This window comes from Petaurus breviceps, unplaced genomic scaffold (genome assembly GCF_028583685.1).
Source record: "Petaurus breviceps papuanus isolate PSGF00001 unplaced genomic scaffold, PetGlider_PUasm1.0 181, whole genome shotgun sequence".
NCBI classification, from domain to species: domain Eukaryota; kingdom Metazoa; phylum Chordata; class Mammalia; order Diprotodontia; family Petauridae; genus Petaurus; species Petaurus breviceps.
The window spans coordinates 5,406,418-5,429,843 of record NW_027185784.1 but is presented as its reverse complement, the minus strand read 5'-3'; the positions used below and the strand labels follow the sequence as shown (position 1 = coordinate 5,429,843).

The 23,426-nt window shown below is 38.2% G+C and overlaps 2 protein-coding genes across 2 annotated transcripts in view; one reads left to right on the top strand and one right to left on the bottom strand.

The window, feature by feature from the left end:
- Positions 1–23,426, top strand: part of NDUFA5 (NADH:ubiquinone oxidoreductase subunit A5) — a 306,556-nt gene that overhangs the window by 200,750 nt on the left and 82,380 nt on the right. The gene's annotated exons all lie outside the window — the stretch shown is intronic.
- Positions 6,104–17,725, bottom strand: LMOD2 (leiomodin 2). The gene is made up of 3 exons (XM_069087118.1): positions 17,255–17,725; positions 7,195–8,553; positions 6,104–6,640 (listed from the first exon to the last, which is right to left on the bottom strand). Exons 1-3 carry the CDS (start codon positions 17,525–17,527, stop codon positions 6,614–6,616), a joined length of 1,659 nt encoding a protein of 552 aa, XP_068943219.1. The 5' UTR covers positions 17,528–17,725; the 3' UTR covers positions 6,104–6,613.

The following is a 23,426-nucleotide window of genomic DNA, read 5'->3' as shown; positions in this document are numbered from 1 at the left end:
ACATTTCTCCCCTTCATGCATTCCCTGTTCCAACCAAATTGGTCTATTAACTGTTCCCTAAATTCTGAATTCCATTTCCAGTCTCCATGACTTTTTGTTCCACCTTTCCTCCCAGCTAACACCAGTGTCTGGAATGCACTTGCTCCTTGATTCACACTCTCAGAATCCTTAACTCTCTTCAGAACACAACTTCAGTGCCTATTCAGAAACTATTTTCTTCCCTCTGAAGTCACTGGTAGTCTCTTTGGTCTCAAATTATATTGTTCTTAACTTTCTGTATGAATACTGAAATCCCTCCCCCAGTAGAAAATAGTCTCTTTGAGAGCAGGGTTGCTTTGAGTTTTGCTTATGTATACCCAGGACCTATACAGAGTCCAACACATTGAAGGCTCTTCATAAATTCTTATTGAATTAGTGAATGTATGGCAGGTTCCTGAATAATGATAACTAGCTTTTTCTGTTCAACAAATATATGTGTTAAGTTGCATTGCTGTCTTTTGCTATCATTAATTTCCAAATATGCCCTTCCCCCAATTCTGTGTCTGTCTCCCTTTTAACAAAGATTCCATTTTATTATATTGAGAGCTTTTTGTGTGCAAAGATATCATGGGGACTACAAAAAAAATGAGTGAGACAGTCACTGCTCTCAAGGAACTTGCAATAAGGTAGGAGAAATTAAATATATATGCAATTAAAAGTAATAGAAGGCAAAATGCCAACTAGGAGCAGGAGGAAAATGCTGACAGTAAAGGTAACATTTGAGCTGGGCCTTGAAGGATGGAGAGGGGTCCAGGTCTTTCCAAAAGGCCTGAACAGAATTAGCAAAAAGCACTGAGGCAAGAGAAGTCCCATTTATGGATCAAGAACTGAAGATCTTGGTGCTTTCAATCAATCACATAACATTATTAAGTCTTTAAATTGTCAGATAACTCCAGAAACAATCTTTGGGGTATTACCTGATTTCCTGGGGAGTGTGTAATATACATATAAAATGTAAAGCTCTGGCTTTCACAAGGGTACCATGTAAACAACATAATATTTAGTGATAAATATTTTCCAAACTGGGGTCTTTAACATTAAAAAAACTCCACAGATAACAGAGCTAAAAATCCTAATGATTTTAAATGGTCTTAAATTATTCTCCACCCTTGGGCTGACAGGGTTCCTTTACCTTTTTGCAAATGGGCAGATCATTTTTTTTGTTGTTACAATTTGAGTAGGAACTCAAGTTTCTACTTGTCTTCCTCCATGCCTCCCGACCCTGCATTAGAGAAGATCAACATTTAATATATATATATATGTGTGTGTGTGTGTGTGTGTGTGTGTGTGTAACCATACAATATATACTTCCATATATCAGTGTTTTCTATGGTAATGGATAGAATCTTCTTCAGGAGTTCTTTGTAATTGATTGTAATGATCATATTACTCAAAATAGTTTGGTCATTCATAGTTACTCTTTGAACAATACTGCTGGTACTGTATACAAATTTATCTTGGTTCTGATTGTTTTACTCTGCTTTATTTCATACAATTCTTTTTATGTTTTTCTAAAACCAATCTGCTTGTCATTTCTTACAGAGAAGTAGTATTCCATCACAATCATATACTACAACTTTTTTAGCCACTCCCCAATTAATGGGTAACCCCTCACTTTCCAGTTCTTTGCCATCACAGAGAAAGCTGCTATAAATGTTTTAGAACATATAGGTTATTTTCCTTTTTTTTTTTTTGCTTTTTGGAGGGGGGGAAGGTAGTGCAACTGGGGTGAAGTGACTTGCCTAAGGTCACATGGCTAGTTTTTGTGTTAAGTGTCTGAGACCGGATTTGAACTCAGGTCCTCCTGACTCCAGGACTGGTGCTGCACCACCTAGCTGCCCCGATTGTTTTCCTTTTTCTCTGGTCACCTTGGGAAACAGACATAATAGTGGTATTGCTGGGTCAAAAGGTATACACAGTTTTATTACTCTTTATTGCTCTTTTAGCATAATTCCAAATTCCTCTCCAAAATGGTTGGACCAGTTTACAATTCCACCAACAGTGTCCCAATTTTTCCATATTCCCTCCAACATTTATCACTTTCCCCCAGTGGTTACCAAAGACACCAAATGGAGACACTGAATACTTAAATTTTTTTTGAAAGGGAATGCCCCTGACAGGAGGAATCAACCCTGATTGGTGGACATTTAAATGAAGAGGTGGACTAAAAGCCTTCAGCTCCTTTTGCTAAGAACTTGGCTTAATCATAAGACTCAGCCACTTCCAGCAATTTTGTATAAAAAGTGTTTTTATAACTATATTCATATAGTTGCTGAGTTTGTCTTGGCAGGTATATTCCCAGGCATTTTATATTGTCAATTGTTATTTTAAATGAAATATCTCTTACTATTTCTTCTTGCAAAACTTTGTTAGTGATATAGAGAAATGCTGATGATTTACATGGCTTTATTTTACATCCTGTTACTTTGCTAAAATTGTTTCAGCTAATTTTTTAGTTGAATCTCTAGGATTTTCCAAGTATACTATTATATCATCCACAAAGAGGAGATAGTTTTCATTTCCCATTCTGATTCATTCAATTTCTTTTTTGTCTCTTAATGTGATTGTTAGTGTCCTAGCACAATATTAAAGAATATCACTGATAACATGCATCCTTATTTTAGTTTTGATCTTACTGAAAAGGTTTCTAGCTAATCCCCATTACAATAATGCTTGCTGATGGTTTTAGATAGATGTTTCTCACCATTCTAAGGAAAAATCCATTTATACCCATGCTTTCAAGTGTTCTTAATAGGGATGAGCATTGTATTTTGTGAAAAACTTTTTCTTTATCTATTGATACAATAATATGATTTTTATTGATCTTGTTATTGTTATAATAAATTATGTCAACAGGAATCAGAATAGGCAATGAGGAAATAAAACTATCTCTTTTTTTGTAGATGATATGATGTGTTCCCTGTTTAAGTCCCACTTGGTCATAGTGTATAGTCTTGGTGATGTAGTGCTGTAGTCTCCTAGCTAGTATTTTATTTAGGATCAAATGCCTACTAGTTGAGTATATGGAATTTAGACATAATAAATTCACCTTTAGTTCACTTGTAGAACCATAAAAATCAGAGGACCTGGGAGTTGGAAGGGACTTCAGAAGCCATCTACTCCAGTCTGTGCCTGACATACTTAATAGATACTAGTTGACTTGAATGAGAATCTCATCTATCACATAACCTGACAAGTGGTACTATTATTATCCCTATTTTGCAGATGAAGAAACTGAAGCAAAGAAGTTAAATGATGTGCCAGAGTCACACAGCTGGTAAGTGTCTGAAGCTGGATATGGACTCAGGTCTTCACAACTCCTAAGTTCAATATTCTATTCACTATGCCAGGCTTTTTCCTTTAAGTAGAAAATCAACAAAAACTATCATGCTTGGGTTGAAAAGATAAATTTCATAAAATGTTGGAAGTGTGTCTAGATAGAAGTTCCATCTAAAACACTTCTGGGAACTTTAGTGGATTGCAAGCTCAGTATTAGTCAATGTGATTTGGCAGCCCAAAGCACTAAGGCAATCTTAGCCTGTATTGAGATGTGTGGTGTCCAGAACTAGAGAGGTGGTCATCCCATTGAACTCTGTCCAGGTCAGATCACATCTAGGGTGCTGCATGCAATTCTTTGTGTTACATCTCAGGAAGGACATTGATATATTGGAGAGTATCCAAAGAAGAGAGACTAAGATGGCAAAGGGTTCCATTCATGCCAAATCAGGAACGAGGGAGGCTTAACTTGGAGAAAAAAAATTGAAGTGGATATCAAAAGTTGTTAAGTATATGAAGGATTATCACATGGAAAAGAAATAATGATTTTTTATTTTCATTTTTTGCTTGGTTTCAGGGGACTGAACTAGAAACAATGGATATTTAGTTGCAAAGAGAGATTTAGGTTTGATACAAGGAAAAATTTCCAAACAATTAAGAAATGTCTCTAATTGGAATAGCCTGATTTAGGTCTACTCCTCTCACTAGTGGTCTTTAAGTAAGGGAATTGAAGGAATTAGGACAGCAAGTGCTTCACTGTGGGAATTGAGTGAACCACACTGACTCTATCTTCTGACTCAGTTCTGGAGCTAGTTTAGTTCCCTTTCTATTCAATTATGGATCTAGTCCAATTTCTGTCCTGTGAGGAAACTTTATTCAATTGTGGGGATTGGGGGAAAACATTATTGCATTGTTTGAACTTTGAACCCTGTGTGGCTGGGAAAATGGACCACCTCTCCCTGCTGCTTAGACACCCTTAAACAAGGACCTAGGTTATGCTAACCAGAAAACCCGTCAGATCCAAAGACTGATACAGGGAGTTTTCTCACAGTTGTATATCTCAAATGATCCATATGTCTTATTTGAAAACTGGCCCTGTACTAGTCAATCAGTTATGGTTTCCATGTTCCTTTGATTGAATACTGTCACTTGGGGGTGGGTGAGGGATGGTGGCACCTTTGTTTCTGAATTCAGGGAATTGCACCTGTTTGCCCTTTCCCTCCCAATTTACAAAGTCCCTAATCTTTCCTCCAATTACAAACTAGATTACCTAATGTGGCATTGATTCTTTTTAATTAATTGGCCTTACTTAATTGTTTTTAATGTGTAAAAGTCTATCTCCCTTTGTATTCAGGGTCCAGAATAAGCTGATGAAGGGTCCTGGTCCCAATTTTTTAGGCAATTGGCAAGTTTTGCTTCATAAATTGATAAGCTTGGAAGACTGAACCTTTGTTTGCCCAGTCATTTCATCTTTTACCTGCTACATAAGCAGAGGCTATATATGACCATTGGTCAGGTTATGTGGTAGATGAGATTATTATTCAAGTCAACTCAACTGACATTTCTTAAGTATCTGCTATATGCCAGGCACAAATTGGACTAGACAGCCTCTGGAGTCCCTTCCAACTCCTAGATTCTTGGATCTTACAGTTCTACAACTGAACTAAAAGTGAATTTCCTACATCTAAATTCCATATACTCAACCCATAGCTTTCTGATCCTGATGTCATTTCCCAAATAGATTTCTCTACTCAAAAAAGACTTCTGAAAATAATTTGCAGAGTGTCTTTATTATCATTCCTCATCCTCACCCTCATTGTCAGGCACAACATAAATCAAGTGCGTGGGAATTTGCCCTTATGTTAGTTAACTCAATTTTCTAGCATGGAATCATGGAAACAGAACTTAGTTTGGAGTCAGACAGCCTGGGATCACTGAAGTCTGGAGGTTCTGCCACTAACCTGTGATGTGAGGCAGTAAGATGGTGCAGTTGGTGGAGCACTGGACCTGAAGTCAAGAAGACCTAAATTCAGATTTAGTTCCAGACCAGCTATGTGATCTTGGACAAGTCACTTAACCACTGTCTACCTCAGTTTCCTCATCTGAATCATACCTACCTCCCAGGGTTGTTGTGAGGATCAGATGAGGTATTTATGAAGTGCTTAGCACAGGGCTTGGCACATAGTAAGCACTACTTAAATGTTAGCTATTATTATTAAGTGACATTGGGCAAGACATTTTTACCTATCTGGTATTCAATTTCCTCATCAGTAAAATGAGGGGGTTAGTTGCAAAGATCTCTAATATCTCTTCCAGTTCTAAATCTTATCATTGTGTTATCTCCCAAGATAAGTGGGCAGAGTTTTAGATTTATAGAGCTGAGAAATAAAACTCTCAAGTGGAGAGAGAGGCACCAGAAACCCTAACAGGGGTGGGGAACCTGCAGGCTCCAGGCCACAAGTGACCCTCTAGGTCCTCAGCTGAGGTCCCTTGACTGAATCCAAACTTCACAGAACAAATCCCCTTAATAAAAGGATTTGTTTTGTAAAAGTGGGACTCAGTCAAAAGGCTATACCCAAGGACCTACCTAGAAGGTCAAATGTGGCCTTAAGGCTGCAGGTTCCCCATCCCTACCTTAGCGCCTTCCTAACATTAGCTTAATTATCAAAGACATCTAAGTTTTAACCCCCATGCAAAAGAGACACTGGCAAAAGAACGAAAAATCTTGCTGCACTTGAGACAATATAGGGAAAGAGGAAGGTGTTAATGGAATGCCAGGATCCAAGCCTTGTTTGGGTAAAAATGAAATCTTTTTAATGTTCAATAGTCTTACATTCATCTGGAAAATCTGAATATAATTCATAGAAAACCAAGACAAAGACCATCTTGGCTTTAAAAAGAAAAAAAACCCCAAAACTTTAAGCTAAATTTATTAGGGATAAGGGCCCTAAAACCCCAACACAGGCTGAGAATCCAGTACGGTTCAGGATAATTAACAGATCCAGAGATGTACAGGCTAATACTTAAGATAATCCTTAAATAAACTGGTACTTGCCGATAAAAATATCATCAAATAAAAAAGACATTTATTTATTTCCATATTTACAAAAGAATAATACCTATTTCTTAAAACTCTATTTGGGATGATATTTTGGTGCTGATATTTATAGTGGGAAAGGATGTTTCAAACTGATGAGTGTATTTGGGAAACACTGCACAATGCAGTCTATTGAATACCATTGAACAATTCGGCATCCTCTTTATGAAGTGATGCTTGGATTCTTCTCTAGTTCTTATTCTATCGAAGAGCTTCAGGTACTTCCACCTACAAAAGAGGGGATTGTTGTTCTCATTAAAGTAGCACAATACTGATAAAATAATAATAAAAGCTACCATCTATTGTAGAGATAGATAGGTATTCTCTGAACAACATACTCCCTTTCTAGAATAATAATGCTATTGAAAAATTGTGAGCTACTTCAGCTTTTTTTAGCTATCAACTCATAAAATTTTAAATGTGTTTATTATTTAAAGGGTTATTTTTGTGAAAGGAAGATTCATTTAAAAACTCATTATCAGTCTAATTTATCTATTTAGGAAGTAAGCATTTTTACATAATGGGTTTTCTTAAAACAGGGGCTTTGAGGATATACTGGAGGTCTGAGTGGAGTGAACAAGCAATAGACATATTTCCCAACTAGAAATGTGCTCAGTGGTGTCCTATGTTCCTAGTATATCCAGCTGGTATGTTTGCTCTTGCATACTAAAATATTTAGAATATTAAAAAGTATTTTGGGAAGTGACTTTGGTATCATCATGCAATTGAAGCCAACTCATCTGCTAATTCTGTGCCCAAATGCTGGCTCTCAGGTTACTTACCCGCCTTAACTGTCTTATACTGCTTCCCCGAATTTCATCCATGAGGCTGTCATGAGCTGATCTCTGTGGGGTGGAGGGTCTTGAACTTTCTTCTATTTTCTTTTCCTGAACTGATCTTAATGAATTTTTTATCTCCTTCAATATATTGTTGGGTTGTTTTTTGATCTTTTTCCCTTTTTTCTTTTTCTGTCCATTTTGCAATGCCCTTTGGGCATTTTCCTGTTGTTTGATGACTTCTGCAATGTTTCGGGTTATTAACTTCTTCTCTGGCAGAGGAGGTGGAGGAGGGGGTGGGGGAGGAGGTAGTGGTGGCATATGAGGAAGAGGAGGAGGAGGAGGAGGAGGTGGGGGCGGAGGTGGAGGAGATGGAGCTGCAGGAGATGGGGGTCGACTTCTTACAGACTGGACTTTCTTAGGCAGTTTTGGAGAAGACCAAGGAGAATGTCTAGGGGATGCATAAGGTGAAGAGCCAGGAGTTCCCCTCTGCCAAACTTTGTTTTTGAAGTTAGATCCCCCATCATATCCCTCTTGTTGCTTTTGTTCTTGCATACGTTTCTGCCTCTGTTTGTCCATATTTCTTGTCAAAATACTCGTCATGCTCATTCTTGGTCCAGCAAGTTCAAAGTGATAGCCCAGTCTCACCAGCGTTGTGTTCTCCTTCAGGAGCTTGACAATCTCCATTTCTACCTGGCTGCCCATGATGTGCCTTTGGTTGTGAAACCGTAGTTCTGTCAGAACCGTATTGTGTTGAAGGGCCCGCATGATGGCCAGAATTCCTTTGCCAGTGATGAAATTTGACTCGATGTTGACACTGGTTATGTGCTGGTTGACCTTCAGCATCTCTGCAATTGCTATGGCAGCGCTGTCATCAGCCTTTGTATTAGCCAGGCTGAATGTTTTCACCACTGTGTTGTTCTTGAGGGCTTCAGCAAAGCGGGTCAGATTTGGTGTTGTGATGTTCTCGATATTGTTCAGGTTGACCTCAGTGGTGTAAGGGTCATTGTTCTTTACCCTCTCCAAAGCGTCCTCGATAACAGTGGGATTGCCACAAGGGTGAATGGCAGTAGGTGACTCTGTGTTTCTGCCACTGTGGCCATTAGTTAGGTTTATGTTTTCTATTTGACTCTTAAATGTCTTTGGCTTAGGGCTATCCGAACGGCCCTGTACACAATTCAGAGTTCCCTGACAGCCCCCTAGGACTTCAGGCTTCCTTTCTGTTTCATCTTCTTCATCACTTTCTTCTTCTTCTTCTTCCTCTTCCTCCTCCTCCTCTTCAGTATAAACCTCTTCAGAGACCTCACTGTTGCTTTCTGTAAAGATAAGTTCTTCCTCACTGTCTTCTTTGTCTTCTTCTGTACCCTAAATAAGGAAGGCAGGTGTCAGGATTAAATAGTAACTATTAGTTTTGTTTTCCATATTATCCATAGTTCAAAAATGCTCAGAATTCAGTTGATCAGTGATAACATGACAAGACAATCGCTGAAGGTCTTAAATAACATAACTGTAACAATTTAAACAGGGATTATGGTCAAGATTGCAGTGCTAGTATATCCAATGATCCAGGTTTTTCTCTTGTTTTACCAAGAGTTCTTTTTTTGGTCTCTTTTTTCCTGGCTCATTTATAATATGTCAGATTTAATCATCCTTCAAGAACTGACACCCCAACCTCTTCCAAAAACAAATAAGAAGGCAAGCAAAAAAAAAAAAGAAAACAAATTGATATTGAAATCGAAAGGATATGGTAGCAAGGACTCTATGGATTTTAAGAGCTGAAGGTAAAATTCTACAGAGGCTCTTCAGTTCAAATGTGAATATTCCCTTTCCCATATCAGTTTAAATGAGACCTGAAGTGTAGCAAAGATATTATATTGCTAAGGGTAGCTAGGTGGCTCAATGGATAGAGTACCAGCCTTGGAGTCAGTAGGACTTGAGTTCAAATTTGGCCTCAGACACTTGCTAGCTGTTTAACCCATGGAAGGTCACTTATTATCCCTGTTGCCTCAAAAAAAAATTATATATATATATATGTATATGTATTACACTGTTTTAATTTCCCTAGAATAGAGAATAGAGAATGAGTAATTAGCTTGTTTGGAAAATAGAGTAGTCTTGATTTTGATCAGTAGGGCATTTTATCTGAAAGTCAATAAAAATGATTTATTTATCAAAAATATTATTCATAATAAAAATATGCTTTATTTGCATAGCATTTTATGGCTTTCAAAGAACTTTCACATAGGACATTAGAAAACTGAGACTTGTAGTAACTTGCCCAAGAGTGTTGAATAAGATGTAGTTCTTAAAACTCAATCCAGTCCCCTTCTCATCATGTTACATTTTCTCATTGTATTATATCACTGAGAAGATGGTTAAAACTTTGAAGGATGCTAAAGTACACATCATGACCTCAAAAAGTGATTATTTTGTTAGTTTTCTTGTTCTTGGGGCAAAATCACCTTTCATTTAAGCGTGTGTGCGTGTGTACACACACACACACACACACACACACATACACACATCCCACAAAGCTCTTATCATCTATTACCTCAATTGTCTTTAAAAAAACAACAACCAAGCACTTAGGACTAATGCATTTCTTTCTCATTAGTCTGTATGAAAATCACTGAAAAAAGACTTTCAGAAAATTGGACATATTTGACAGAATAAAATTTCAAATCCAAATGTATGTGCTGAGATTTTACTTTGCAATTTTTTGTTTTGATCCAGGCCTAAGATTTCCTTGATATCTGGAATTCCCTATTTAAAAAACAAAAGCAAAATAAGGGGCACAGATTCAAGAAGTATAGACGTTGGCCCCAAAGTCCTAGCTCAGTTTTAAGCTACTAAAACTTAAATTTAAACTTAAAACTGTACTAAGACTTGAGACATCCTATATATGATTTTAGAGAGTTGCCTGGGATATTGAGAGATTAAGTGTAGAGGCAGCTAAGTTGCACAGGGGATAGAGTGCTAGTCCTGGAATCAGAAAAATTTGAGTTCAAACCCAGCCTCAGATACTTAGTAATTATATGACCCTGGGCAACTCATGTAAACTTTGCCTCAGTTTCCTCAACTGTAAAAAATGGAAATAATAACAGCACTTACGTATGTCTCAGGCTTATTGTGAGGATCAAATGAGATAGCCTATATGAAGCTTTTAAACACAATGCCTGGCACATGGTAGGTGCTTAATCCATGTTTGTTCCATTCCCTTCCAAGAGACTTGCTTCTAGTCACATAGCCAGTATGTGTCAGAGAGAGGGTTTGAACTTAGATCTTCCTGTTTCCAAGCACATACATACCTCCATCCACCATCTTTTCGGTTCAGTTCAACTTTTCAGTTACTGTGCTCAAAAAAAATTTCCATTGTCTCTAAAAATTTCTTCTGTACCTTATCACTCAGGAAATTTTCAGAGACCTTCTGAGTTTGGATCCTTCAAACTGCCTGGATCAGATTCTTTCCTGGGATGATGCTCCTGGTTTAATGTTTATTGAATTCACAATCACAAAGGAGTCCCCTTTTCTGCCCTCATCTTAGCAGCAGGTGCTGTTTTTCCACAGCCGGGCTTCTATAACAATCAGATTGGCAGAACTTTGGCCCCAAAGCATGGTGCATTATTACCATCCCTCTGTGGATGGGTGCAAGTCTCTGTTCACCTTTTATCTTTTGAGAACAACTTTAGGCCTTAACAATGCAGGGGAATCAAGGTGGGAGTGAAGCTGACCAACATTCAACCCAATTCAATCTGATAAACTTTTAGTTCGGATCCAGCCTCAGACACTTAACACAAAAACTAGCCATGTGACCTTGGACAAGTCACCCAACCCTAATTGCCCCCCAAAAAAGCAAAAAAAAAAATCTGATAAACTTTCATTAAGTACCTTCTATGTGCCAGGCATTAGATTAGAATGGAAAGGAATGGATTATTATAGATATATGTGCATGCATGTATGTATGTGTGTATGTATATATGTGTGTGCATTCATATATTGGCTATATTGTTCAAGATATAGATACAGAATAAGGCACAAAAAATGGGCCAAGAGAGGATTCATTAACAAACATTAACTGATTAAGTACAATGTGCAAAGCACTGGACTAGTCCTTTGGGAGATACAAAGAAGAATAAGGCATATTCCCAGGCCTAATGGAGACTGCAGTTTGGTAGATATTTTGATGGTTACTCTACTGGGGCACCAGATTATTGCTAGGGACACAGGCAACACTGTCAAAAAAGGATTGGAATTCAAGCAAAAAACAAGATAGAAACAATCTGCACAAGCATGGTGGATGCAAGAACAAATCTTGCCAGATTGACAGCATTCAAGATAGGTTGGAGAAAGATGTTTCTTATACAACAGACAATACCCATTTGTTATACAGAGTCAGGGATGCTGCTGAAGATTCATCTTGGTCACTTGGAAAATAACAAAATTTTATTTTAACCATCACTTAATTATGGTAACAATTAGAATAACAAAGGTACCATGCTTTTAACAGCAACATTTTTCTAGTAATCTTGTACCATGAGTTGTAAAACACCAATCTCCAAAGTACGGAAGCTGATAATCACCAAAGTGCAATGGACTTTATACATGGAGGGCATGAACATACTGCAATACATTACAAATGAAGAATTAGGTACAAGTGGTGTAAAGACATACATGATGGATAGAAGATGGGTAGTGATGTGGCAAGAACCAGGGATAACTGACGGACAATCCACATTTTCCACTGGGCATCGTTCAGATGTCATGACAACACAACACCCTCAGCATGTTGGGAAGACTCCCTCTGGCTAACTTATAGGAGAATATGGATATGAGTCAGACAGGAGGATCGGATGTGGCTAGGTTACAATCTGTGTCATTGAAGGGGATATCCATATTAATTATACCATAGATTCATTGGAATATTTTATTAACGGGTAGGGAACAAATCAGTGAAAAAAGAGCATTGAACAAGTGAAACATTTTAAAATTTACTTTAGGGAAATGATACACTATATGTATATGTGTGTGAGCATGAATATCTACAAATACATATACTGATACATGTGCATACAATACATATAAACATATACATGTGTATATATACACATACATACACAATACATGTATATGCCCTAGGAGTTTTGACACTGGGATTGGGATTCTCATCCTGGCTCTATCATTACTTAAGTAATCTTCTACAAGTTAATATCAGTGGGCCTCATTTTTCTCACCTATGAAATGAAAGGGTAGAGTAGGTAAGCTCTGAGGTATCTTCTAGGTCTATCAAATCGTTCAACGTTAGAAACTGATGTGATCTTATCAGTAGAAATAACATTAAAGAAGAAGCATTACCATCTGCTTTGCTGCTGCACTTTAAGGATTATGGGACCTTTCTATCTGACTTGTGCTGAAACTTTCTATATGTTTTGTTTCTCCAGTAGAATGTGTCCTCTTTAAGAGCATCGCCTGACTTATTTTTCTATTTTTACCCCAAGTACTTATCAAAGGGCTGTGCCTATAGAAAGTACTTGATAAATATTTCCTTCCATCATTCATTCAAGTAGAGAGGAAACAGAGCCTTAATTCTTTCATTTCTCAAAGAGGAAGTTGGACTAATCATCTCAAAGGTTCCTTCAAGTCTTAATTCCTATGATTCTATACTGATGGGGCTAATGACTTGTTAGCTTTGTGCAACTACTGTTTATTTGATTTCTATGGCAAGGGTTGGACTGGGGTGTGGGAGATTTTAGAGCACCATGGTCTTCACCATAGTTCTATCAACTGGCCCACAGTCCGACTGTCACCAAATTGTGGCATCAGCTTTGTGTAAGGTGATTATTGCAGAGCCAGAAAGGAGAATTCCAGATGAAAGTGGCGACTGCTGTGAAGGCAGAAGATTCAAGAGTGGTAGAAAAGAAACAGATGAACTAGTAAGGTATATCTGGAATTCTGTGCCCATTTCTAGGTTCCATTCTGGTTCTCCCCTCTTGAATCTGCTACAAGATATCATTAGATGACAGCACTGGCCTTAGAAACTTGTGAGAATGCCCAAGGGTAGATATCAGACTTGTCATAAGATTAGAATAAGAAAGTATTTTCCTAGGAAAATATATCCTTAATGCCATATGTGTGTATTTATCAGCTGACCTTTTAAGACACACACACACACACACACACAAACACATACTTTAAACTTCCTCCAAATTGGGCCAGACATACAATACATAGGCTAACAACTAATTCCTTACTACCTTGGCCCCTGTTTGTCATGGCTGATAGGAGACAGGGATGCCCTACCTATAAGAGTATTACTAGCAACGTGCAGGTTCAGGGAAAGAAAGAATATGCCACCTGTCTGCTTCCATTTTAAGCAGCAGCATCCAGGGCAGTGAGGACCAGTGGTAGGAAAGATCTGCCCTATATAAACAAACACTTCCAAGAGTAATAACAAGATATGAGTTGCCCTAATGGTAAGAATAAGTTAAAACCTAGATGTTTATACAAAAAAAATAATGCAGTTGATTTTTACATTGAGTCATTTTGTAGCTCATTATTCAGCAGAGTTGAAGATCATTTATGGGAGAATGCTCCTACTTAGTACTTGTCAAGGGCTGACCATAGGCTAGGAACAGCAGAGAGCATAGAAGAAAATGGTAGAATAAGTTACTGTCCCTGCTTGATAGCCTTGAGTTATTTAAACTGTATCAAGTTCAAGCTGTTCCCTATGCCTGGAATGTCCTCCCTGCCCCTCCTTGATTGTCGAATTCCTCCCCAGCTTTTAAAGCCCAATTTAATATCCACCTCCTCTTGGAAGCCATAGAGAGGCAGTGTGGTGTGATGGAAGGAGTACTGTACTCAGAATCAAAGTGCCTGAGTTTGAGCCCTGGACCCTGTCCTACATAGCTGGTGACTGCTGGCAAGTCACTTTGTCTTTGACTCTAGTCTTCCTCATCTGAAAATGAGGATAACACTTAATTCTTTATACAACAATGAGAAATATTATCATCACCCTCTCTCTCCCAAATGGTAATTATTTTTCCTCCCAACAGGTCATAGTTTTTTTGTTTTTATATTTCTCTAATGTACTCACCTTGAAATATTATCTGTTATAGTTATCTGTGTGGGTCATTTCATCCATTTTAGACTATAAGTTACATGAGGGAAACAATCAAGTCGTATCTTCACTTTTCACTTCTCCTAGTGATAACACAATGCTCTGAACAGACTAGGTATGTAATAAATGTCAATTATTCTGGTGAATTGAGTTAGATGTATCAACTTTGGAAGGACTTTGAACAAACCAAATCTTAATCTCATTCTTTCTTGTTTGCAAAAGTCTTCTATTTTAGATATATTTGATATTCCTAAATTATTCCTAAATCTACTCTCCCTTTCTATGGTGAGCATTCATTATATCTTCAATCACTTCCAACAATTACTTTCCATGTCCCACAAGAAAGCAATAGACAAACTTCTTTTCCAGATCAAGGTATCCTTTTTTATCTGCCCCCAAATTCCATAGATATACTGTCTTCACTTCCCAAATCCATCCATTGCCATTCACTATCCTTTTTAGCTCTCCTCTCCTCTGTGAATCACATGGGATATGCGTTGTCATAGTGTCCTATATGAGAGATTGACTTTTTTATTTCTGTTTCCTCTTATTGCTGTGTATGTCAAAAAATGTTTATGGATTAATTATAAGGAGGCATTTCATACAAGTGATGGTCTAATTCTAGCTTCTATAAGTAGGTTCCCTCTCCTTCACATTCCCTTCACATATCACTCAACTTCTTCCATCATTATCACTTTGTTCCTTTGGGCACTGACATCTTTGCCTTTAAAAATCCCTAAGTTGTTATTACTATAATCAAAACTGACTTCAGTTAGTAGCTAAACCTTTTGCACAGATTAGTTGACAGTCAATTTAGAACAAAATTGGACAAGAGACAAGACTAGAAAAGGGGGAACCCAAGAGAGAGAAGACATCGAGAAAGTGGAAAGGGGGCACAGATACAGAAAGTAAGAGAGTATCACAGCAAAACTTTGCCTCTTTCACAATTTTTGCCTGTGTGTACTAATTCTAAATCCTTTGGCAGACCACCTGTGCCATAGGTTGCCCATCTTTGTTCTAAAGAGTTAATTCAGTTTTATATCAGGGTATCCTTAGTCAGTAGGGTCAATGCACTCTGTGACTGTCCCTAAGTGCTAAGTGTTATGTGCTATACTTAGAGACTGACCAGCTATTGTTGCCTGTCACTCTTGATATGGCTACCAAAGGACTTTCCTCTCCAGATCTGTTAATTCCTAATGCTTCAAAGAACATACTAGTCTGATAACTAAGGTCACCATCTCCTCTTTCCTCCCAGAACTTTGGCTATTCTTCACATGTGATGACAGACACACCAACAGACCTTTGAGTTATTTTTTTTCTGGTGTTGGAGATAAATTTGCATATGCCCACCCACTTCTCCAGTAAGAACCAGGCAGCCTTGGACCAAGGAGTCAGCTGGCCAGAGTTAGAAAAGCAAGTGGCATAGAGCTCAGAGGCTCAGACAGGGATCAAAGCTTGACTATAGTAGTCTTAATAGCACATTGTTGCCCAGTTAAACTAAAAAGTTACTGTTGTTGTTGTTCAGTGTGTCTAAATCTATGTGATCCCATGACTTTTCCATGGGGTTTTCTTGGCAAAGATACTGGAGTGATTTGCCATTTCCTTTTGTAGTGTGTCCCTATTTTACAGATAAGGAATTGAAGCAAATAAGCATTGTCAACCCAGGGTCACACAGATCATAATTTCTGAGGCATAATTTGAACTCAGATCTTCCTGACTCTAGGCTTGGTGCTCTAACAACTGCACCACCCAGATGCCCTAAAAAGCCACTAGGCCCTACCAAACCTTGATGGAAACCAGGTAAATATATCATGAACAGATAGTCCTAAAACTTGTCTGTTCTTTCCAGTCTTTACCAAAGGAGATCACATTCTTTGCTGTTTATTTGCATGCTGAAGTTCTGTGAGTGGTCTTGGAGCAGAGCATGCCAGCCTCACCCCACCCTTGCAGTAGCCAGAATGGCCTTGGGTTAAGCCAGCACTGCCATGGTTGGATTCTCAAGGGCCTCTTGATACATTGCAACAGATGTGCCTTGTACATATCTTCTCATTTATTCAGTACACCCTAATGTGGGTATTATCTAACAGTCACTCTATTAGTACACTGGCTGGCTGACTGTTGGCTCTAAATCATTTGGCTTTTATATCACTCTGTCTGAGCTCAGTTTACAGAACAAAACCAAGTAGGAGAGCTGGAAGAGGCCTTGGAGATTACTTAGTCCATCCCTCTCATCTTACAGGTGAAGATACTGAAACTCTATAAACTTAGTCAAATGACTTATCCAAGATCTGACAGTTGGTTAAAAAAGGCCCAGGCCAAAAAACAAGATTCCCTCACTCACAGACCAGGGCTCTTTCTGATATAACTGACAGCCTGAGTCTATAAATTCAAGAGTCATTTCTGTATGTTCCCTACAGTTATTGCCACTCCTGTTTTCCCATGAACACATCCTTCTGGTCCTGCTTGTAAAGGTCTGTTTATCCACTTTCAAGTTCAAGTGTACTGGACAGAACTATTCTCAGACTTTTGCCTTACAAATAATGATCATATTTTCTGGTTCTTAGGCAATGTCTGAGAAAAAAAGTTGTCATCACTACCATTATTATTTCTGTATCTTTAGAAAGGAACAATCCAATTAACCAGTCTCACAAAGAGAAGTGAATAATACCATATTATGGACTTATACTTCATACTGGCTAAAGTATAAAAAAAAATCTTAACATGTCTTAGTTGCATATTACTTTTCCAATGTAGACTAGCTCCTTTTATATAAAGAACAGAATCTCTGATTTGATTCTTCTATGAATTGAAGAGATTACACCCTTGTTTCAATCTATAAGATTTTCTGGTCCCTGAGAAACATAAAGCTACAAGGAAAGAACTGATATAAATTGAAGAGCTTGGAAAAAAAAAAAGAGCACCTAGTGGAGAGTGCATGCTGTGGGATCCTACCTTATCACACTCCCCTAGCCTCTCTTTCTCCAGAAGCTTTTTGGTCTCTTTTTCCCAGTAGGCCATCAGGGCCTCTCTGCTGAATGTCCCTGTAGGGGTTTTCTCTGTCAGGCTCTTTTGCCTTAGTCCCACTGGTAGATTTCTATTGGGTTCAATATCTTCCAGCTCCCTCTCCAGCTCCTTCAGCTCCTCCGCTGACAGTGAAGCAAGGAGTTCATCCTCGTCGATGGATTCATATTTGCTCAGTTCCCTTCTGTAGCCAAAGGTGGACATGGTCCCTGTTTTGTCAGATCTACAGAAAGTGTGAAGAATCAGGCATACAAGGCGGCCAGAAGCAGGCAGGGACACGGGTAGTCAGGCTGGCAGTCAGGCTGGCTGGCTTCTTTGGTCAGCAACTGGTTCTCAGAGTGGCTGCGATATCCTTTTAAGAGTAGTGATACAGGATTATGACAATGCAGAGAGGGGTGAAAGCATAGGCTGTTTTAAGCATCAGACGTCAGCCAGACATTTGAACACAAAGAATGTCTCATCGGTGGTGGTTGGAGGTCTTGAAACCAGGGGGGATTATTGACATAATGAGCAATGCCATATTTAACTCAGCCTAGTAGTAGAGACGCTGTGCTCAACCATCTATCGAACAGCATAGGCTAATACATATTAGAGAAGGGGAAATGAGTTCCAACTTACTTTGTTGTCAAACGGGGAAGAAATTTATTTTGAGAACTAACTACCACTGCCACCACAACAGAAAAGGCTATTTTAATGTTGTCCTAAGAGGGGAGGGTTGAAAGTGACCTTCCTCTGTTCACAATAATTTGGGGATAGTTGTCTTAGATCCTCTGTTTTCACCGACTGCTTTGATGAAGAAAGACGAACAATTTGGTTTTCAACCTAGTATCTCCTTAAGGGATTTCTAATTACGGGTATTTGCTCAGCGAAATTTCAAAGCATGACCTAAAATCACAATGTTCATTTCAAAGTGGCATTTTTTTTTTTTTTTTTTTTTGGTGGAGGAAGGAAACCATGGTCCTAGAGATGTGATTTCATCCTGGTAGGAAACTCCCAGTGAGGAAATACCCTTCACCCATGCAGATAAGCACTTATTCTGCCATTTAAAATTTTAGAGAATTGCTTAGGGCATTGAAAGGTTAAATGGCTTGCCCAGGTTTATACAACCAGTATGTGTAAGAGGTATACTTAACCCGGGCTGAGGAACCCGTGGCCTCAAGGCAGGTTTCCCACCCCTGACTTAAGCCTTCTTGACTCCAGTTCTTTTATCCACAACACTGCATCTACCTTTCAGGTAAGCGATTTTCTAAATATTCAAAATAATGAGGACTTGTCTCTGGTGTGAAAAGTAAAGAGAAGCAAATTTAACATTTTTGTCTAGACCTGTGTAGGGAACTCCTGGTATGGAATCTCCCTCCACCAAGGTAGTCATCAGTGCTTTAAAATCTGAGGAAGCTGCTTGCCCATCCCCCCCCCCCCCCCCCCCCCAAGGTTCAGTAAACCGCTCCGGGCCACCACGCTGGTAATATGTGTCCGAGGCAGGACAGATTTCCCCGACGCCATGTCTGGTCCCGTATGCCCTTCTCTGTTGGAGGATATTTGGACGGAATGATCTAAAGTTGCAAATGCAATGCTGCAACTAACGAAATTAGCTGAATTTATGTTGGCGCTAACTCCTGCTTTCTTATATGTTGCGGTAGGACAGCAGTTTCCCGACAGCTTTCTCCCCACAACTTTCATCCACCTCAGCTTTCCCAGTCCCTTCCCCCGCAACTCTCGCGAAGTCTCCTCCCTCCGCAAAATCTGATTGGCTCCAGCTTCTCTGACGCACTTCCTGGCCTAGCGCCAATAAAATGCCCATATGGGCCCAAGGCTCCTCAGACCGGGCGGGTGCTGGAGACTGCGTGAGCGCCTGCGCCTGCACCTGCTCCTGACACCTCGTGCTCCAGATGGAGGTGAGAGGAGTTTCGAGGAGAGGAGCTACGGTAAGTGCCTCCCGATCACTGTGGTATGTCCTCCTTGCATATCCTTGCTGGTTAGAACAAAATAAACCTCTTCCTTGACTCATTTTGTCCCAGTAATGAACCTGTACAAGAGAGCGCTGACTTTAGTCATGCTTACAACATCGGTATAATGTGTTACCCTTTAGTTTCCAATTAGTGTCACAAAGAATGGAAATATCTACTAGAAATCCACTTGTTTTAAAGGAATAACACAGGTGCCTTAACTTTGCCTCAGTTTGGCCACTCAGCGTTTCACATTCGTCTATTCGTGATAATTTTAGAAAGTATTGCCTTTTGGGCATATATGCTCGAAGCTGGGTTTGTGGTCCTGTCCATCAACTTGACACAAAATGGCAGCTTGTAAGTTTCCAGGTGGACATGTATTCCGTAATTTTTATTTAATTTCCATGGAATTTGTAACATGGATAAAACTTACAGAGATACATAAGTAAGGGTTATATTTCACAAATTCTGAGTTAAATTTTAATTAATGAAAACAAGTTTAAATTATTACTAGTACGATTTACATTTCACAGAACTCTTTTCTTTCATTGGAAAATTAACTAGATTTATAGTTAAGGGAGCATGCAAATTCTCTGCTTTTATTTTGAGAATAGTTAAAAAGTTAAATTTGTAATGCACTGATTTGGGGAATAATATATTTATAGTTTTAGTCTCCTTTCTACTCTGATTTGTTATTACTTGCTTCAGATTTCTCAGCCTGGACGGCTGTGGGTCTGACTCCTGGCCTATCATATATTATGTTACCTTATTTACTCAGCAAAGTCAGTGTGAAGTTACTTAATTCCCAAAAGATATCTCAGACTACCCTGCCTTTCCCAATAGTAGGGCCCTTCAATTTTTTATGGCGACTGAGAGTGACTGAATCACATCAGACATTTTAGAGATCCCAAAGTGGTGTATTTCAGTTTTTTTTAATGACCATTTGCAAGAGTCATCCATCAACTGAGTTCCATCAACTTAAAAAAATTTTTTTTTGTATTTTAATGTAATTGATTTTTTTGGCAATCCTATATATTTTATTTTGTATTTCAAAATATTAATCTGAGAAGGGTTGCTTGGCTTTACCAGGCTGCCAACCATGTGCCACTATGACACTAGAAAAGGATATAAGAACTCCTAATTTAGAGACCTTCTCTGTTCTCATTCTCCTTCCCTTCCTACTCCCCCAAACAGGCTGGTTTGTGGGTTTCTGGTTTGCTATGTGGTGCTTGTAGAACACAAGAATTGATGATTTTTCTACACAATTTGACAACATATTTACCAGAACACCTAGTATTATACCATTTTAAATATTTTTATTATTGTTTTATTTGGACCTGTGCTTTCATTGGGGTAGGAAAAATCCCTCCACTACTGCAGATTACCTCTGTTGTATATTCTTAGATAATTCCCTGGGAGCAACTGAGAGGCAGCACATGTTTTTTAGAGTAAACATTTCTTAAAACAATGTTAAGGGCTCAGTCTACACTGTGGTAGAGAATCTCAGGTGGCACTTCGGGGGCTTTTCTCTCTCCCATCTCCAACTTCCTCCAAAATACAAATGTCTTAATATAACTCTTAAATTGACAATGAAAAAATTTCAGCAGCAATTAGGCAGATAACTTAATCTGCCTACTGTACGAAATAATATAACCACCAAGGATGATTCTGAAGTATCTGAATCGTAACAAACAGAAGACATAAATGAAAGTAGTGAGAAGAAAAATACTTCTTTCCTCTACTTTGGATTTTCTCTGCATTGAATCTGCCTCTAATGTAGTACCTTCCACAAGTCTCAGATCAGAATTCCTGTTTTTAAACATAAGCTATATTTTGGAGCTTCTGCTTCCTTAAGTTAAATGCTATTGACCAAATGCTATTATTTTCACTAAAGATGTTCACTTGTTTTTATTCTCTTAGAATTTCTTATTATTCTCTTAGAATATCTTAGATTTTTCATAAAAAATGTTTGAACTTGGTATCCCATGAGTACAGTGAGGCAGCTGGTGGTACGTTGATAGATCACCAAGCCTGGAAGACCTGAGTTCAAATCCAACCTCAGACACTTAACTAGCTATGTAACCCTGGGCCAAGTTATTTCATTTTTACTTACCTCAGTTTCCTCAACTGTAAAATGGGGGTAATAATAGCACTTTCCTCCTAGGGTTGTAGTGAGGATCAAATGTAAAGTGCTTAGCACAATGCCTGGCACATATTAAGTGTCTGGCATGTAGCTACATAAATGTTAGCTTTCATTATTATTATTATTTTGAAAACAAACCTGGAGTCAGATGTTGGTTCAATTCCCACTTCTTATATTTGCTGTGTGACTTTGAGAAAATTACTTAAATTCTCAAGAGTCTCAGTTTCCTCATCTCTAAAATAGTCATAAAATTTACACTGTGTAACTGACAGGGCTATTGTGAGGATAGAATGAAATAATTAAACTCAACATTTATGTGTCTACTATGAGTAAAGAGAACATTCCTCAAAGTGCTAGGGAGATTCAGTATATAAATATGACATCGTCTCTGTCCTAGAATTTGCAATCTATTGGAATAGACAAAACAATGTTATTTTCATATTAAATATAGTTATCTTTGTTACATATTGACATGTATAACACCCTGTTATAATAATATGTATTGACAAATATAACACTATTAATTATTAATTAGCTTGCTTTCAGCCCAGAAGCAATACAATAACCTTATGATTCCTTTCCCAGAAGCTTTAGGAAGTTTAATATATAGGAAAAGTTATGAGTTCAATCATGATTGTTCTAAGCCTCCAGTTAGGAAAATTCCTGACATTTAAGCTGCATTTTAGCCCTCTGCCTAAATCAATCAATCACTCAATAAACATTTATTAAGTATATACTCCGTGTCAGGCACTGTGCTGAGCATCTACATTTACATTTATATCTACCTAGTTTTCTAGATTATATTATAGTATCAATAAATAGACAGGTACTTGGAGGGGAAGTTGGGGAAACAATAGACCTTTGTTTAGAACTTCCTGTAGTCCTTGATTAGGTGGCTACACTGGTGATATCATTCCAGTTCTTCTGATTATATATTCTGATTATATACCTATAAAACCAAGGGCTCTCTTCAGAGGCTCACTTTTTTTTCTTTTTTTGGCTTTTTGGAGGGCAATTGGGGTTAAGTGACTTGCCCAAAGTCACATGGCTAGTAAATGTGTCAAATGTCTGAGGCCAGATTTGAACTGAGGTCCTCCTAATTCCAGGGCCAGTGCTCTATTCACTGTACCATCTAGCCTCCCCAGAGGCTCACTTTTCTGACTCAACTCAGTCCTACTTCTTCTTTCTCCTTTGATTGGTCACCCCAGGGTTTCCAGTTCTTAGCTCAGCTTTATTATAACCCTGCTCCTTCCTCTCCGTTTCCAGTCCCTTAGAATCTCTTTTTTGATTTGGAGATAGTACTTCCCTTTTATACAGATGTTTTAGGGTTGACTAAGTCTCTCACATAATGACTTTGATTGATTGAAAGTGGTGTACAGACCCTGTTCATCCTGGTTGATATCAATTGACTCAGTCAAGAAATGTTCATATCTAATAAAGATTACTTTTAATTACAATTACTTTTAATTGGGTGGGATAATAAATGCAACTTCACCCTTATACTCTTTAAGTACATTAGGAGGAACAAAATAAATTTCTATGTGAGATTTGAAGTTGAAGGTTGGTACTAATATCAGAGATCAAGGAAGGCTTCATAAAGTAGGTAGGGTTTGAGATGAGCTTTAAAGAATGAGTTGACAGTTGGGGATGGCTAAACAAATGTTTTACATGAATCTAATAGAATATTAGTGTACTGAAAGAAACAATAAATGTGAATATGAAAAATTCAAATATAATTGTAAGACATATTAAGAATTAATAGCATGAAGTGAAAATAACACACAAAATGTCTACAATGTAAAGGAAAGAACAATAAAACAAAATTGAATGCTATGTAACTAAAATCACCAGTCTTGGCCCTGGGGAAGAGCAGAGAAAACATACCTCTTTCACTGCAATGGTAGGGAACTGTGGACGTGGAATACTGTATACACTGTCAGATTTAGTTTTGCTAAACTGATTTTTTTCCTCGTTAATCTTTGTTACAAGAGATAGCTTGTGAGGCAAGGGAGGA

Excerpts from the sequence above, each read along its gene's own strand:
- LMOD2 (XM_069087118.1), bottom strand. The coding sequence starts at position 17,527 with ATGTCCACCTTTGGCTACAGAAGGGAACTGAGCAAATATGAATCCATC. Across the intron at positions 8,554-17,254 it reads GGCTAGGGGAGTGTGATAAG|GGTACAGAAGAAGACAAAGA; the intron begins GTAGGATCCCAC and ends TTCCTTATTTAG. Across the intron at positions 6,641-7,194 it reads GTATAAGACAGTTAAGGCGG|GTGGAAGTACCTGAAGCTCT; the intron begins GTAAGTAACCTG and ends CCTCTTTTGTAG.